At 31.4% G+C, this 19,948-nt stretch overlaps 1 protein-coding gene across 13 annotated transcripts in view; it reads right to left on the bottom strand.

The window, feature by feature from the left end:
- Positions 1-19,948, bottom strand: part of Pkc53E (Protein C kinase 53E) — a 1,131,865-nt gene that overhangs the window by 61,213 nt on the left and 1,050,704 nt on the right. For 2 of the 13 annotated variants that reach the window (XM_069833060.1, XM_069833059.1), the window contains exons 8-12: positions 18,301-18,336; positions 17,084-17,119; positions 15,634-15,669; positions 13,229-13,264; positions 1,567-1,698 (exon numbers count right to left, since the gene is read on the bottom strand). In XM_069833060.1, coding sequence (XP_069689161.1) covers positions 1,567-1,698; positions 13,229-13,264; positions 15,634-15,669; positions 17,084-17,119; positions 18,301-18,336 — 276 coding nt within the window. Of the gene's footprint in view, positions 1-1,566; positions 1,699-13,228; positions 13,265-15,633; positions 15,670-17,083; positions 17,120-18,300; positions 18,337-18,548; positions 18,588-19,948 lie in introns of all 13 variants that reach the window. The other 11 variants (XM_069833072.1, XM_069833071.1, XM_069833063.1 and 8 more) reach the window with 10 other exon arrangements.

The following is a 19,948-nucleotide window of genomic DNA, read 5'->3' as shown; positions in this document are numbered from 1 at the left end:
AATTTCCCACAATGTCTGACCAGATACAGGATATGCACCTAAAAAGCAGAACATGTTCGGCAAAATACTGACGTCTGATAACTCTGTTTGTATTAAAAACCTCCTTGATAGTTGGCAGAGCACGAGAGGACAATGACTGTGGACCAAGGTTTTAGGCGATGGTGGAATCGTATTTGTGATGGGCAAAGCCCAAGATTCCTGAGGGTTTTTCTCGTGATTCTCCCATTCCCCTCCATCATTTCATCGTCTTTTCATTTCAGTATTTATCACAATTTCAATAGTATCTACCAAAATGTTGCAGCTGGATGTAATACTGTGGCTGATGTACAGTCTGATAAGATGCAGTATGCTTTTATTTTTATTTTCATAGGTTATTTTACGACGCTTTATCAACAGCTTAGGTTATTTAGCGTCTGAATGAGATGAAGGTGATAATGCCGGTGAAATGAGTCCGGGGTCCAACACCGAAAGTTACCCAGCATTTGCTCATATTGGGTTGAGGGAAAACCCCGGAAAAAACCTCAACCAGGTAACTTGTCCCGACCGGGAATCGAACCCGGGCCACCTGGTTCCACGGCTAGACGCGCTAACCGTTACTCCACAGGTGTGGACTGCAGTATGCTATCTGGGGGGTGTGAGAGGGAGCTCTAGCAGGACTTCACCCAATCTTAAGCCTGTATGGCTGAATCGACAGATGACACGACATTTACATAAAAGTGACCATTTGGACTTCAACAACTATTTCCACATAAAGGAGTTGTAAAGCACAATAAGTCTCGGGTTGGATGCAAGCCTTTGGGCGTTTCTTTCGCATGAAGGAAAAAAAAAATCATATGTATTAATAAATATTATTCATTCTTACGTGTATGAGAGAGTCAGATGTTTGTATCTAATCAAATTATGTTTTGTTGTGTAGTTGACATTTTTTCAATTTCTTCAGAGAACACTTTTGTCTAAAGGGTAGGCAACACTTATTTTTTAATTTTAAGAGTTGTGGGATTACCAATTCATTGGATGGAACAGAAGACGATATGCTGTGGCAAGATGGTGACGATGACGATTCTAACATCAACGGCTCTTTTGCCAGCGACAACGAAAGTGATGATGAATGAGGTAAGTTATTTTTCTATCAATATTTTGCTGTTCTTACTCATGCAAGACACAAAATTAAAATTATTTTTCTTTTATTGCAGGTGCTGGTTTGTGTTGCAACATGACCAATATAATAAATACATCATGTAACAATTTTTCTTTGTAATAAAAAAAATATATACCAGTCATATTTTTAAAGATTTCTTTCCATAAAATTGGGGTGCAGTGATTATTCGAATAGCCTATATATGGTAGTTTTCTTTTGCTTTTTGTAATATTTTTCATTCTTCTCATTAGTCACGAAAATAAAACCATAATCACCAGCTAAAATTTTTTATCCAGAAACTGGTACTTCTACATGTGTTTTAGGTAATCTAGTTAACATGTTATTTGGTTAGAACACTATAGATTGTGATATTATATGAGAGACTGCTTGTAGAAATGTTAAAGTAATGTAAGAGCTTCATTGCTTACCTTTCCAAAGCTGCCCTTGCCAAGCACCATGAGGAAGTTAAAGTCTGATGCACGAATTACATCCTTCTTGCCCATGTTGTGTGGTACATCTTTATCTGATACGAGTGGAGGCTTCTTGGTAATAGATGTCTTCTATAAATATAATATAAAACAGTGTCATTTCTCATCTACTAGTGAAGTACGAGTATACAAAAGGAGAAAAGATATTCTACTTTGCAGTATATGTATGACCTACACGTCTTGATAAGAAATCAAATACCCAGAATAGTGTATTTCTGATTTGGAGAGTATATTGAGCACATTCTACAAATTCTATAATGAAAGTATGTTAACTAAATTTAAAATGAGTTAATTTGTATAAATATTAATAACCAAACATAAATGCGAGATTAACTTTGTTAAATGTTCACATAAACAGACATGAGCATATTGGCATATTATAATGAGACCTGAAGATGTAAATATCTCATATATTCTTACAATTTCAACGTATAGCTACATTTAAAAACATTTGTCATAAATAGAAGAACTAATGGTAACTTACTGTTACTGTTCCAATAGTTTCGTTGAAATTATAATTAGACTTGTTACATATCAAGCATTCACAGTGTTAAGCATATTGATCATAAGATGAAGATTTTGGGTTTTGCATTTATCTGCTGAAATTTAATTTAATTTGTTCGTTTTGTCCAGCTCACTGCATTCTACATTACCGGTATCAAAGACAATTATGTACATTATATTGTTTGTTAAGACAAGCTCTTATTTAAATCTATTATATTCAAGTAATTAATATGTTTAATTTAAGAATATGCAATAAGAGTGTGGTACCATAAATGAAATTAAAAAAAGAATTCATTGAAAGACAATGTATACCAGTAATAAAATTACTAAATAAGTTGGTTATTAAAATATTATGAACAAATTTATCACCAAATCATTCAATTATGGCATCAAAAAGCAAAACGGTTAATTGTATTTATTTGCATTTTAATCAACTAGATGTTTCTGTGTACTCAAACACTGAAAATCTAAAATCGTGCCAGACAACATTTTATGAAGAAATTGTGGCTAATTGTTTCAAAAAATACATGGTGAACTAAAAGTAGAGAGTTTGGTTACGTATTTTAGTGGAAGACTAAACATTACTATTGACACATTGAAGCTGACATAGAAATTGTGTTATATAATTTAAAAATATAGGTACAGTACCGGTACTATTGTAGTACAGTACTGGTACCTCTTAACATTAAGTGAACTTATTACTTTAAGTAAAAAGAAATCTTTAGAACAACTTCAGAGTATTTGAACTTCATTAAATTGAACTAACTTATAGATACTTACTGGTAGATACTGGTAAGTTAATTCCAAATACCATAGTACTTTGCTTATTTATCTATTTTTTTTACAAAACATGCCTAATGGTGGTACTAGTTATTCAGTTTACAGGCATATTACATCACTCACGTAACAATGGTATATTAATAATAATTTTGAAGTATCATTCCCACTAACTTAGTTTGACAGTGAGTGTAAAGTGTAAGGCTGTTATAGCCTAATATAGATGGACGGGGATATTGATTTAGTTCAGAGATTACCAAGTGATGAAGTGATGCTGAAATAAATATTCTGTTTTGATTCAGTTTCAACTTCCTAAATTTTGTACACACACAAAAGAAAAATGCTTTTATTATACCATATTATTGTCTGCAGTGTTTTTTGCTATGAAATCTAAAATAAATATGTAATTGGTGATGAATATATAAAAAGTGCTTAAACAGATTTTAGTTATGATATGCATAAAAATAACGTGTGATTCAAAAAGCACAGTATGAGGCTCAATTTCCTTACAAGAGTATTGAAATTTCAATATACGATTATTGCAATGTGCAATTGAATATTACTATAAGGGAGTAAATTGTACGAATCACGCTTAAATAATATAATATGCACCATACTTTTTCAAGAAAATTCCTTATCCAGTCATGTAACAAGTTTAAAAACACAAATTGAAAGTATTACATAATCCAAGAAACTGTTGAGTGGCTGCATAACAAACATTTGTTAAAAAAAACGACGAATTTTTGTCAATCATTAATTTGATGATCATGATATTAGATTAATCACGTTTTAAATCAGAGGGGATACCTACATAAACACTATACTAGGTAACATTTATCCATGTAGACTAAACATTGACAAGCCTCCCACACTTAGCTTTCTTTAAAGCCACTTGTAAGCAGTACAATTGTGTGACTAATCTAACATTTAAATTATAGCCTATATAATTAATTGTCACAGAAGTTCTGAAGTATGGTACTGGTACTGTATTTCAATTCAATGTGTTCTATATTAACATATGCATATAGAAATGAGTTCCATTGATAAAGTTACGAGATATTTTACACTCTCTTGTAACTCAAAATGGTACTGGTATCTATTTTTATATAATTTTATTCTTAAAGTTATAATGAGTGGTTATAATTTTTTTGTAGATAGTCTATATTGGATATTTAATTTGAATAATATTAATCATACTGATGTACTCCAATAAATTGATAATATTACTGTCTGACACATATAACATATATCGTACAGTACTATAGGTGTGATAGACGTACATTTCTGCGTGAATAAAACTAAAAATATAAGATAAGATTTATTTAATAAAAATTTAATCGAAAAGTTATTTCATACCGGTACCAATCATGCTGATCATATACGTTTAAAAATAAATGTCAATTTAACAGCAGTCCTATGACTTTAAAAATAAATTAATTTAAACAATCGTGTCATGAAATAAAAATATTAATCTTTGGATCAGTTTGATACTTCTAGTGATTTTATGATTTTACTTTATTACCGAGGACAACAAATTCATACTACGGTACCGGTATCTAAATACAGTACATTCTGGTTCCCTCTTCACTCTCTATGTTCGAATAAAATTACTCTAAAATATTGAAAACAATATATTATTGATACCGTACTTTACAAGAACAGTGATACTGGGTAACATCATTCCTGTAGCCTACTTTATCGATATGCATTAATAATTAATATGAACTACAGAACTTCTGATGATTGTACACGTATTATATGTGTAAAAGTGTAGCCTATAATTTGAATGAAGTGAGATGTGCAAGTGTATAATCTTGTGGAATAACCTTTACCTGCTGTTTATGATTTTCCATGTTTATAATTATGCGTATTGCTACTTTGTCCAGTTACTAACATACTGAACCTGCAATAATTATAATACAAATCGCGACAGATAAAGGTTAGAGTGTTTAATAAATTTTACTTCCTAGGTGATCAAGCTTAATGTTTTTCTGTACATTAAAAAAACACTTCTAGGCTACAGTACGTCTTTTTTCTCACACAAGTGCACTTGTAATGTGATGTGAAAGTGTATATTGTTGAACTACTGAAGTCTACTAAATGTGATATGCTTATGGAAAATTTATCTAAAAGTTCACAAACAACTTTTAGGTATTATTTAATATGAAATTTTAAACATATTTTTTTTTTAAATTAAACTTAAATGAAAGCTCTATTTTAAATTATGTAAATATTACGTAGAATTTAAAGTCAAGTAATTATATTATGTCACTAATTGGGCAACTACTAACTGTACATAGGCCAAATAGAAATGATCGAGACGAAATTCCAATACAAACTGCTGAACCATTTATATCCGAACCTACACTTTCTGAAGTCGAAATTGCGATAGAAAATCTGAAAAAGTACAAGTCTCCAGGTATTGATCAAATTCCAGCAGAATTAATACAAGAGGGTGGAAGCACATTATCTAGCGAAATTTATAAGCTTGTACTTGGTATTTGGGAAAAGGAAATTGTACCAGAACAATGGAAGAAGTCCATAATCGTACCTATTTTTAAGAAGGGGGACAAGACTAACTGTAGTAACTTTCGAGGAATATAACTTTTGTTGACGTCCTACAAAATTTTGTCGAATATCCTTTTGAGAAGATTAACTCCATATGTAGATGAAATTATTGGGGATCATCAGTGTGGTTTCAGGCGTAATAGATCGACTATTGATAAGATTTTTTGTATTCGACAGATATTGGAGAAAATATGGGAGTATAAAGGTACAGTACATCAGTTATTCATAGATTTCAAAAAGTCATATGACTCGGTTAAGAGAGAAGTTTTATATAATATTCTTATTGAATTTGATATTCCCAAGAAACCAGTTCGATTAATTAAAATGTGTCTTAGTGTAACTTACAGCAGAGTTCGTATAGGCCAGTTTCTATCTGATGCTTTTCCAATTCACTGTGGGCTAAAGCAAGGAGATGCACTATCACCTTACTTTTTAACTTCGTTCTAGAATACGTCTTAACGAAAGTTCAGGATAACACAGAGGGTTTGGAATTGAACGGATTACATCAGCTTCTTGTCTATGTGAATGACATGAATATGGTAGGAGAAAATCCACAAACGATTAGGGAAAACACGGAAATTCTGCTTCAAGCAAGTAAAGTGATAGGTTTGGAAGTAAATCCCGAAAAGACGAAGTATATGATTATGTCTTGTGACCAGAATATTCTACGAAATGGAAATATAAAAACTGGAAATTTATCCTTCGAAGAGGTTGAAAAATTCAAATATCTTGGAGCAACAGTAACAAATATAAATGACACTCGAGAGGAAATTAAACGAAGAATAAATATGGGAAATGCCTCTTATTATTCGGTTGAGAAGCTTTTGTCATCTAGTCTGCTGTCAAAAAATCTGAAAGTTAGAATTTATAAAACGGTTATATTACCGGTTGTTCTGTATGGCTGTGAAACTTGGACTCTCCCTTTGAGAGAGGAACAGAGATTAAGGGTGTTTGAGAATAAGGTGCTTAGGAAAATATTTGGGGCTAAGAGGGATGAAGTTACAGGAGAATGAAGTTACACAACGCAGAACTGCACGCATCGTATTCTTCACCTGACATAATTAGGAATATTAAATCGAGACGTTTGAGATGGGCAGGGCATGTAGCACGTATGGACGAATACAGAAATGCATATAGAGTGTTAGTTGGGAGGCCGGAGGGAAAAATACCTTTGGAGGGGCCGAGACGTAGAAGGGAGGATAATATTAAAATGGATTTGAGGGAAGTGGGATATCATGATAGAGACTGGATTAATCCTGCACAGGATAGGGACCGATGGTGGGCTTATGTGAGGGCGGCAATGAACCTGCAGGTTCCTTAAAAGCCATAAGTAAGTATAGATCTTATAATACGGTATATTGTTTGGAATCTAGAATTTAATGTGGATGTTTTAATGCTTTATATTTATGGATCTTTTATAAGTCTTTATTTTGTGCAATTAATTATTTTTAGAAAGGAAGGATACATTACGTTAAACTTTAAATAATACAAATACTAGAATCCGGAATACTCAGCTCAGTTATCCAGAATAGCCTGGTGTAACGAGCCCAACAGAGTAGGCGACCTCTCTGGTCTTACCTTTTGCCCTGACAGTGGAACCTATATGTAGTTCCGAAATGTTGAAAATTTAAAGTTCCAGGACACGGTGAATTAACCCAAAAGTCTAATTCCAATAACAGTCACCGTGAAAGCCTAAAAACTCATACAATATAAATACTCTTCCAGATTATAATCTCAATTGCATGTCAAGTAATTTCACGAATATAAAAATAAGTCTTATTTTATGATACATGGAACATGACGAATTTAAAAGATAAATTATTCAAAATATCTAAAATTACAATTAAGTTTAAGAGGTGAAAACTTTCTATAATGCATTCAGAAAAATAGGAATCAAAGCTGGAACTGTTTCATCACTCTAATTAAATAAAACTTGTTACGTTAGTATCATTTTCACGAGAGAGAACATCACATCCAACATGGGGACGATATATTTTAAGTTTTAATAATAAATACGATGCTGATATAATTATGATTAAATTTGCTGAGCAGTATGGGATGAAAATAAATGCAAACAAGACGAAAACAATGGTTATTAGAAGAAAAATAAAGAAGGTAAACGTGCGAATTCGAAATGAGGCAATAGAACAAGAAGAGAGCTTCAAATACTTGGGGTGTACTATAAATAGTAACATGAACTGTTGCCAGGAAGTTAAAAGGAGGATAGCAATGACATGAATATTTCTGTGTTGCATCAAGTATTGGTACTAAAATTTTGTGTTGAACTAGTAGACTATATTGTAAAACTCTTCTTATATATTTCAACTAGACTGTGACTATAATTAAGACTTTGTAGTACTATTAAGATTTTTTTGATATGTTCCATATTCTAGCTGTGAAGCGATGTACGAATACCAGGGAATGTAAATAAATACAATACAATACAAAGGAAGCTTTTAATAGAAATAGGCGAACATATGTAAAAAGAACTAAGCAATAGACTAGTAAAGTGTTTTATATGGAGTATGGCATTGTAAGGGGCAGAAAGACGATATCACGACGAAGTGAAGTAAAATCGACTGGAAGCATTTGAATTGTGGATATGGAGAAGAATGGAGCATGTGAAATGGACAGACAAAATAAGAAATGAAGTTGTACTGGAAAGAGTGAGTGAAGAAAGAACAATGCTGAAACTGATCAGGAAGAGAAAAAGAAATTGGTTTGGTCACTGACTAAGAAGAAACTGCCTACTGAAGGATGCACTTAAAGGAATGGTGAATGGGAAAAAATTTCAGGGCAGATGAAGATATCAGATAATAGACAACATTAAAATATCATATATGGACGTACGCAGAGACTTAGAAGTAAGGTGAAAAAGAGGGAAGATTGGAGAATGCTGGAATGAATGAATGAATGAATGAATGAATGAATGAATGAATGAATGAATGAATGAATGAATGAATGAATGAATGAATCAATGAAATTTTTTGGTTGGTTGTATGGCTCTGTAGAGATGTTAAAGTTCATTTATAATTTATTTTATTTTCAGTTTTACATTTGGTATTATCAAGTTTTTGAGCTGTACCTCATGCAATGGAAAAGTTATTAATGGGAAATACAGTAAATCAAATTTAAAAAATAACAATCTATGATGAATAAGTAAATACCGGTAATGGTTTCTTATTGTATGAAGAAGTCAAATAAAAAGATGAAATAAATTAATTTTAAAGTGAAGTTCTAAAGAAATAGTGAAAACACTTAAGATTTACCCATTTTAACAAACAAATTTTAAAATGTATGCGGGTACCACATTCGAATTATATTTTGCAATTATATTAGAGCAATTGAAGCGGTAACAGATAGGATACAGTATACCTATACTCACAAACCTTTCACTCCGTAAAGATACAATATAAGAACTTTCTATAAGAAAAAAAAAATCGCCTCATAAAAATACGTAGTTTTCAATAGTTCTTATGTTTTTGGTTACAATTTATTTCAAATATTTAAATTTTCCATAAGCATAATGTGTATAAACTTACGATGTTGTAAAGCTGGATATGTTAGATAAGCATGGAAGGCTCAATTGCAAAGTTAAGAGCTGCCAGTTGTCAGGCACAAGCTTCATAAGGATGCAAAATAAATAAACAAACAAAATGTTATGCCACAAGTTCCTCGCCTTCTAAATTCCAACAAAAACATTTCTGCCTAATCAGGTTAGTGCAGCACACAATTCGTTAGAAATATTAATAATATATCGATGTACTTCTTAGTAATAATGACAGAACTTTAGTACAGGGAATCATCTGTACTAGTAAAACTCTAATTTTTCTGCATCTTAAACTGACAAATTTCCTAGATTAGAATTGCACGAAACTTTGACTAAAATTACATCTACACTTCAAAGGTTACAAAAATATACACTTAACAACAGAATATGAATCGTTTCAATAAAAAAGAGTACTCTTAAATCTTTTGTTGAAGAAAGATGTCTGATACAAGCACAAAGGAATTGAATTATACATAACATGTCTGTTGAATTTGAAAAAAAGAACGCTAATAAAACTTTCTGTGATTTAATATCACTGTGTTATAAATTAAAATATTTTTAATTTACCGGTATTCATTTGAGCATATTTACTGTCTGGCATTCTCTATTGTATACAATAAGAAATCAAAGTCAGCAATTTCGATTGAAAATCCGTCATTTTTAACTGTCATTATTATGATTAGAATGTTATCTCAGAATCTTATTAGAATCTCTCTTCGATGTGGCTGAAGAAGGAATCAGTCTTTCAGACGAAAATAATCATCTGTGTATATATGAAAATAATTAGTATTGGAATATTTAGATGATATTTTGCATCAAATACATTCAACATGTTTATTAGAAGGAGCAGTTTGTTTTGTTATTATAAGCAGTTTATTTGTCTTGCACAAAACATAATAGTCTATTTGTAATAGGAAGTACAGTATTTTGTTTATTACTATATTTTTGGCCTAAATTTGGTATCACAACCCTGCATTATTACATTTTCTCTTTCAAGTAATTATTATAACAATGAAAGGTTGACTTTATATCCTACATTTAAAATAAAATCGAAATTATCATATTGATAAAACGATTTCTAAGTACCCAAAAAATATGGAAAATGCCATGCTATTATGAGTAAAATGAAGTTAGATGAATATTTCACTTGTTTGGCAGATAAAATTCTAGAAATCATGCTTAATTCTTATACACCGATCATGCTCCTGATTTATGTTCTTTTTCTTTTCATGGAAAAGCAGGAAAGTTTAAATACATAATACGTAATAGTAGAATTATTCCTGTAGACAAGCTTGATATAAAAGAGAAACAAAATAATACCATTAGAAAGTAACAAAGATCCTAGTTCTCATTATGTAAAAAACGAATGTTTATCTCAGGCCATTCTAAATGCAGATATAGATCTAGTCTTTTGAAGCATTCCTTTATACTTTATCAATTCATCCATGTTTTACTGAAGCAGAATTAGAGGGTAAGAAAGCCTGGTCACCCAGAAACAAGATTTCATATCACGAACAAGGTAGAAATCTTCAATATTTTATTGCAGTGTATACTTTTAAATCTAATATGACTATTAATATCTGTAAATAATTATGAAGACACTCTTTAAAACCAATGCCATTGATAATTATATATGTCAATTAATTGCTATAACATAAAAGTTTATCAACATGTGCAATTATATTGAAATTAGGAATAATTAAGAGGGTTCTTTCAAAATAATTTGTTTACTGTTTCCATCATTTTAAATTGTTCAACTTGTGGCTAAAATGATATAAGCTCTCTAGGCATAACAGGCTGGAGGAGCACATGCTGTATCTCCCCAGCCTCCGATGGCATTTCATGCATACCCCATCACCAGCTGCCAGCACTACCTGCTTGCTCTAATCAGCACCACCATTTCCGACCACCATGTGGAACCAACACCAACATCACAGTCAAAACAAATTCACAAGAAAGTATAACTTACGTCGTCTGAAATTCTAAAGTTATTAATATTTACAACAGTGGTAAAAAACAAAACAATCTTGGAAAACATTAACAGAGGAAGACGGAAGTAAATTAATCTCAATGTCACAGAGTTTATACAAAGCACAATGAATTGCATTTGCATTTTTCAATTTTGAATGACCAATTACAGTATTATTACATATTTTAATTAAATAGTTTTACTTATTTTTTCAAATTAAAACATTATAATATTACATCTTAGGATGACTTTATAGTCGAACTGTAGATGATTGAACAAATAATTTTATATATCTATATAGATAGTTTCAAAATAAAGCTCTGCATCAATGTTGGGTTTCAAATAAATAAAACATTATGATAAATACGAAAATATTTCTTAACCAAAAAAGAAAATTTTGAAAAAGAAGAAAAAGAAAAAGACTGAATTTGTTCCACAAACTCATAGAAAAAATACTTCAAGAATAAAATTAGAACATACATTAAGAATTGGAAAAAATAACTGAATATGTTCAGTAACTTTTAAATACTCAAGGCACCAGACTCCTGTCAGATCAACAAACAACTTGGATGATTACGATGAATGTCTATAAATAGATCAACAGAGATATTCCTCACAATATCGTTTGAATATTACAACACGACATATCATAATTTTTGTCTCCATGATACAGAATGTCCTACAACCTAGAATAATCATACAACATCATTTTAACCTCGAACTATTTTTTCATGTTGTACAATTTAAGTATTGTCTACAATTCAATATTACATACGCATACATCTTAAGAATGAAGCATCTACAGGACTAGTTCATAATATCACTAGTGTTTTGTAAATGAAGGCGAAGAAAAATAGGAATAATGACAACGATGATGATTATGATCAGAGGCATATGCAATGGGGGGTTACTGTGTTTGAATCCCTCCTTGAACTCTCTGAAAAATGACATTTTTAGATTTGACTATCTTTTAATCCATACTCATTTCCCCATCTCTAATTTTTCACTGTCAGAGTAACAAAACCTACCGGTACATCAACATGCATAGTCCTTCTACTCCTCCTTCAATATAATCCCTGTGCTTGGTGCTGCGGCATGTTCGAAATATAACAAAGCTACCTTTATTATGGAAATACCTACCACCTAGTACCGATCTTGTAATAAAATGAAGCTGACACAATATTAAATTTAACTTATTGTGAAACATATTGAAAAGATTGTTTTGACAGTTCTGCAGTTCAGATGTTAAATATTGTGCATTGTCCATTTTAAACTCATTTTTAAGAGCACTATTCACCCGTTCGTTAGTTTTGAGTTCTGACTTTATTGTGAAACGTTCGTTTAACGTTTTGTGCATTTGACAGTTAATATTTTTTATATACTTAACATTATCGTTCCGGGTTCTTTGAATGTCCAAGTGACTGCAAAGCTCAATTTCACAATTTCTTAGCAAAAACTCGCATAGTTATTCTCGCGAAGTTAGTGAAAATATCACATTGGCAAATGTTTCTTCAGAGCCGAAGTGTGATGATGTTGTTGAGAATGTTCTTCCCGGAACTAGTTTCACATCCTTTTGTGAAACTCAGCTGATAATAATGATGACGATAATGATGATAATGATGATGATGATAATAATATTAATAATAATAAAATAATAATAATACACAAAATTTAAAATACTGGTACCAATTGTGTAAGTTGTAAACAATTTTAATAATGATTCTCTCCCTTGACAAAATTCTGCATATGCCACTGATTATGATGATAATGATAATTAAATTGAATGAAAGTGTATCATAATATATTTTAGTCAGCATGAGTAATTTCCAGATTACTTGATTGCAAAGTGTTCACATCGAATTATAAGAGTTACAGCAACTGAAAAATTAACGTAAGAATGACAAATGATGTGTATGTTGCCACACTTCTCTATTATTAAAACTCTGTTAGTCACCACTAATGTGATTACATTAACGCGTATCATTTGCCATTAGACAAACAATGATTAGGAAATACCATATCATGGAGCATTAAAATATTAATATCTCACTCTAAAATTTGAAGTTGAACTTCAACCTGATGACTGTTCACTCTGTTCACCTTGAGACTATGGATATGAAATTAAACCAAGAAGGATCATGCAATGCACTGATCGAATACTGTTGACTCACGGGGATCAAGGGGTGAAATAGTCTCAGAAACAAAGTAAGAATTTCGGGTTTTACACTACTGACCTGATCTGAGCTAATCCCAATGGGGTATGCTCCCATCTAAATGTAAGGGAAAAAATAGAAATAATTATATTTAATAGTCCCGAAGTTATTAAATGAACTAAAATTCACTATTTGTTGAGTAAATTGTATATTTAAATCACATAAAAATGTATTCACAAGAAAGTATAACTTAGGTCGTCTGAAATTCTAAAGTTATTAATATTTTCAACAGTGGAAAAAAAAAAAAAACAAAACAATCTTGGAAAACATTAACAGAGGAAGACCGAAGTAAATTAATCTCAACGTCACAGAGTTTATACAAAGCACAATGAATTGCATTTGCATTTTCAATTTTGAATGACCAATTACATTTTTTTTTACATATTTCAATTACTTTTTAACTTATTTCTTCAACTTAGAACATGAAATATTACATCTTAGGAAGATTTTATAGTCGAACTGTAGATGATTGAACAAATGATTTTATATCTCTACGTAGATAGTTTCAAAATAAAGCTCTGGATCAATGTTGGACTTCAAATAAATAAAACATTACGATAAATACGAAAATATTTCTTAACCAAAAGAGAAAGTTTTGAAAAAGAAACAGACTGAATTTCTTCGACAAACTCACTGAAAAAAATATTTCAAGAATAAAATTAGAACATACTTTAAGAATTGGAAAAATTAACTGAAAATGTTCACTAACTTTTAAATATGCAAGGCACCAGATTCATGTCAGATCAACAAACAACTTGGATGATTACGATATATGTCTATAAACAGATCAACAGAGGTATTCTTCACAATGTCGTTTGAACATTACAACACGACATTTCATAATTTTTATCTCCATGATACAAAATATCCTATAACCTAGAATAATCATACGACATCATTTTAACCTCGAATTATTTTTTCATGTTGGACGATATACGTATTGTCTATAATTCAATATTACATACGCAAATACAGGCCTAATCTTAAGAATGAAGCACCTACAGGACTAGTTCATAATATAACTAGTGTTTCGTAAATGATGGTGAGGAAAAATAGTAATAATAATGACGATGATGGTTATAATCAGAGGCGTACGCAATGGAGGGTTACCGAACTGAACCCCCCTCCCGCCCCCCTTGAATTTTTTGAAAAAATGACATATTTAGATTTGACTATCTTTTAATCCATACTCATTTTCCCTTCTCTAATATTTCACTGTCAGAGTAACAAAACCTACATCAACATGCATAGTCCTTCTACTCCTCCTTCAATATAATCCCTGTGCTTGGTGCTGTGGCACGTTCGAATTATAACAAAGCTACCTTTATTATGGAGATACCTACCACCTAGTACCGACTTTGTAATAAAATGAAGCTGACACAATATTAAATTCAACTTATTGTGAAACATATTGAAAAGATTGTTTTGACAGTTCTGCAGTTCAGATGTTAAATATTGTGCATTGTTGATTTTAAACTCATTTTTAAGAGTGGTATTCACCTGTTCGTTAGTTTTGAGTTCTGACTTTATTGTAAAACGTTCGTTTAATGTTTTGTGCATTTGACAGTTCATATTTTTATATAAACTTCACATTATTGTTCTGGGTTCTTTGAATGTCTAAGTGACCGCAAAGCTCAATTTCACAATTTCTTAGCAAAAACTTGCATAGTTATTCTCGCGAGTTTGTGAAAATATCACATTGGCAAATGTTTCTTCAGAGCCGTAGCGTGACGATGTTGTTGAGAATGTTCTTCCTGGAACTAGTTTCACATCCTTTTGTGAAACTCAGCTGATAATGATGATAATGATGATGATGATGATGATGATGATAATAATAATAGTACACAAAATTAAAAACACCGATAATGTAAGTTAAAACAATTTTAATAATGACCCCCCCCCCCTTGACAAAATTCTGCGTACACCACTGATTATGATGATAATGATCATTACATTGAATGAAAGTGTATCATAATATATTTTAGTCAGCATGTGGCCTAACGTGAGTAATTTCCAGAATACTTGATTGTTGCAAAGGGTTCACATCAAATTATAAGAGTTACAGCAACTGAAAAATTAACATAAGAATGACAAATTATAAGTGTGTGTTGCCACACTTTTCTGTTATTAAAACTCTGTTAGTCACCACTAATGTGATTACATTGATGCGTATCATTTGCCATTAGACAAACAATGATTAGGAAATACCATATCATGGAGCATTAAAATATTAATACCTCACTCTAAAATTTGAAGTTGAACTTCAACCTGATGACTGTTCACTCTGTTCACCTTGAGGCTATGGATATGAAATTAAACCAAGAAGGATCATGCAATGCACTGATCGAATACTGTTGACTTACGGGGATCAAGGGGTGAAATAGTCTCAGAAACAAAGTAAGAATTTCGGGGTTTACACTACTGACCTGATCTGAGCTAATCCCAATGGGGTATGCTCCCATCTAAATGTAAGGGAAAAAATAGAAATAATTATATTTAATAGTCCCGAAGTTATTAAATGAACTAAAATTCACTATTTGTTGAGTAAACTGTATATTTAAATCACATAAAAATGTATTCACAAGAAAGTATAACTTAGGTCGTCTGAAATTTAAAAGTTATTAATATTTTCAACAGTGGAAAAAAAAACAAAACAATCTTGGAAAACATTAACAGAGGAAGACCGAAGTAAATTAATCTCAACGTCACAGAGTTTATACAAAGCACAATGAATTGCATTTGCATTTTCAATTTTGAATGACCGATTACATTTTTTTTTTACATATTTCAATTACTTTTTAACTTATTTCTTCAACTTAGAACATGAAATATTACATCTTAGGAAGATTTTATAGTCGAACTGTAGATTGAACAAATAATTTTATATCTCTACGTAGATAGTTTCAAAATAAAGCTCTGGATCAATGTTGGGCTTCAATTAAATAAAACATTACGATAAATACGAAAATATTTCTTAACCAAAAGAGAAAGTTTTGAAAAAGAAGAAAAAGAAACAGACTGAATAAACTCACTGAAAAAAATATTTCAAGAATAAAATTAGAACATACTTTAAGATTTGGAAAAATTAACTGAAAATGTTCACTAATATAATGTTAACAGTTTTCAGAAACTGTTGTTGAATATGGCCATAAAGTCATTTAATATGCGCTCCTGTATATATATGACGTGTATCGTCTTAAATGCAGGTAGTTAGGCCGTAACATAATACTACGAGAGGAATTCGGCCGGCGTCGTGGATCGTGTCCCGGCATGGCTCAGTTGGTTAAGAGCACTCAGCACGCACAGCTGAGAGGTCCTGGGTTCGATTCCCGGTGCCGGTACGAATTTTTCTCGTACTTAAAAGCTACCTTTATTATAGAAATACCTACCACCTAGTACTGACCTTGTAATAAAATGAAGCTGACACAATATTAAATTCAACTTATTGTGAAATATATTGAAAAGATTGTTTTGACAGTTCTGCAGTTCAGATGTTAAATATTGTGCATTGTCGAATTTAAACTCATTTTTAAGAGTGGTATTCACCTGTTCGTTAGTTTTGAGTTCTGACTTTATTGTAAAACGTTCGTTTAATGTTTTGTGCATTTGACAGTTCATATTTTTATATAAACTTCACATTATTGTTCCGGGTTCTTTGAATGTCTAAGTGACCACAAAGCTAAATTTCACAATTTCTTAGCAAAAACTCGCATAGTTATTCTCGACTGTTCACTCTGTTCACCTTGAGACTATGGCTATGAAATTAAATCAAGAAGGATCATGCAATGCACTGATCGAATACTGTTGACTCACGGGGATCAAGGGGTGAAATAGTCTCAGAAACAAAGTAAGAATTTCGGGGTTTACACTACTGACCTGATCTGAGCTATTCCCAATGGGGTATGCTCCCATCTAAATGTAGGGGAAAAAATAGAAATAATTATGTTACGTCCCGAAGTTATTAAATGAACTAAAATTAACTATTTGTTGAGTAAACTGTATATTTAAATCACATAAAAATGTATTGACAAGAAAGTTTAACTTACGTTGGCTGAAATTATAAAGTTATTAATATTTACAATAGTGGAAAAAACAAAACAATCTTGGAAAACATTAACAGAGGAAGACGGAAGTAAATTAATCTCAACGTCACAGAGTTTATACAAAGGACAATGAATTGCATTTGCATTTTCAATTTTGATTGACCAATTACATTTTTTTATATATTTCAATTACTTTTTAACTTATTTCTTCTACTTAGAACATGAAATATTATATCTTAGGAAGATTTTATAGTCGAATTGTAGATGATTGAATAAATAATCTTATATATCTATATAATTAGATTGTTTCAAAATAAAGCTCTGGATCAATGTTGGGCTTCAAATAAATAAAACAATATGATAAATACGAAAATATTTCTTAACCAAAACATGAAATTTTAAAAAAGAAGAAAAAGAAATAGACTGAATTTGTTGGATAAACTCATTGAAAAAAAAAATATCAAGAATAAAATTAGAACATACTTTAAGAATTGGAAAAATTAACTGAAAATGTTCAGTAACTTTTAAATACTCAAGGCACCAGATTCATGTCAGATCAACAAATAACTTGGATGATTACGATATCTGTCTATAAAAAGATCAACAGAGGTATTCCTCACAATATCGTTTGAACATTACAACACGACATTTCATGATACAGAAGTGTTCACATCGAATTATAAGAGTTACAGCAACTGAAAAATTAATGTAAGAATGACAAATTATGTGTTTGTTGCCACACTTTTCTGTTATTAAAACTATGTTAGTTACCGCTAATGTGATTACTTTAACATGTGTCATTTGCATTAGACAAGCAATGATTAGGAAATACCATATCATGGAGCATTAAAATATTAATACCTCACTCTAAAATTTGAAGTTGAACTTCAACCTGATGACTGTTCACTCTGTTCACCTTGAGACTATGGATATGAAATTAAACCAAGAAGGATCATGCAATGCACTGATCGAATACTGTTGACTCACGGGGATCAAGGGATGAAATAGTCTCAGAAACAAAGTAAGAATTTCGGGGTTTACACTACTGACCTGATCTGAGCTATTCCCAATGGGGTATGCTCCCATCTAAATGTAGGGGCAAAAAATAGAAATAATTATGTTTAATAGTCCCGAAGTTATTAAATGAACTAAAATTCACTATTTGTTGAGCAAATTGTATATTTAAATCACATAAAAATGTTGGTGTCAAGAGTTCAACAAGGTGGTCTCAGCATCATCTAGGCCAACATGCACTGCAGTCACCTAGAAACCTATAAAGATGCAAAACCTGTGCCCACCGTGTGTCGGACTTGACTTTTGCTTAGAATCGTTGATCCCTGTTGGAGGGGACAAACAAGTAAGCAGCATTAGATTGAGTTTAGTTCTTGGGGTGGTAACATACTATGTGAAAATACACTCCTTTTCAGTGTTCATTCTCAATTCAAACGTGCGAATAAAGTATTTCCAATTTTAATAACCATTCTTCAGTTTAAATTTATTGTAATTAATACTCGTATATTTAACTGTGTTTCAGAAAAGTAATTAAAACTTTGGCATTATGTTTCAGACTTAACTTACATCAATTATGATTTATTTAACTTACAGTAGTTAATGTTCCTGGAACAGTTTTCGGGACTAACACGTATGAAACTCAGATATTTTAATTTTGTGAAAATCTGACAAAATGTTTAATATTACTAATCTTAATATTAGAAATTAGTGATAAAACTGTAATGTTCTGAAATTATAAATTAAATATTTAAGTACCGGTAACTTAAGACAAACATAAAAAAACACTCATTGAAAACTGTAACTCATGTATAGCATTGGGGTACTCTAGAATTAATCATTAAGATGTATTCCTAATGTGATAAAAAGTTAGAAATGTATAGGAACAATTTTTGGAAAAGTCAATAGGAAATGTCAATTTATTTTATTGCACACTCAAAATTGTGTTTATATTTAAAGTGTTTATTTATCTCGTATAATAACAGGCATATAGGCCTTTATGAGAAAGAGTCAGATTACTACCCTGGGTACTAAGCAATAAATATTCTGAATAATTAATAAAATAAAAGAAAATAAAAAATAATATTAGAGAAGTTTTTGGCACTGCCATTACTATATACATATAGTTATTATACAGTGTGTTCACAGATATCGTCCGTGATTACAAATAGGCATAATAAATTAGCTGTAGTGTATGTACATCGGTATCACAGAGAAGAAAGGTTCAAAGAATTCCTGTTACGAATCACAGTACGTCTAATTGTGGTAAAGAACAACAGATAGCGCTACAAACTGTTGTTAATGTTTTGTTGCTACGATGTTCATTTGTAGCGAAATGATAAATCCTACCCACAGCAACGAAGTTGGTGTGTTGTGGAATACACTAGCACACAGAACATTGTAACAATGCAGTGTGTCTTCAGGTGGCAGTTTTATTATTAGGCACCCATTGGCAAGACGAATGTGAAGAAGTACTGAGATTTTCCGGGGGGGGGGGGGGAATGCATATGTGGTCAGAGGAAAGATCATTCAGGGGAATGGCCAGTCAATGCAGAAGTTGTGGAATGTGTGCTGGAATCATTTGTAAGCAGTACTCAGAAGTTCAGACACAAAGCTAACTAGGGTTAGACATACCTAAATCCACTGTGTGTAAGATTCTATGTACTAATTGCAATTAGTGCATATGATG

The sequence above is a fragment of the Periplaneta americana genome, chromosome 8 (genome assembly GCF_040183065.1).
Source record: "Periplaneta americana isolate PAMFEO1 chromosome 8, P.americana_PAMFEO1_priV1, whole genome shotgun sequence".
Classification (NCBI taxonomy): Eukaryota; Metazoa; Arthropoda; class Insecta; order Blattodea; family Blattidae; genus Periplaneta; species Periplaneta americana.
The sequence above is the reverse complement of the archived record's forward strand: the minus strand, read 5'-3'. Positions and strand labels throughout refer to the sequence as shown.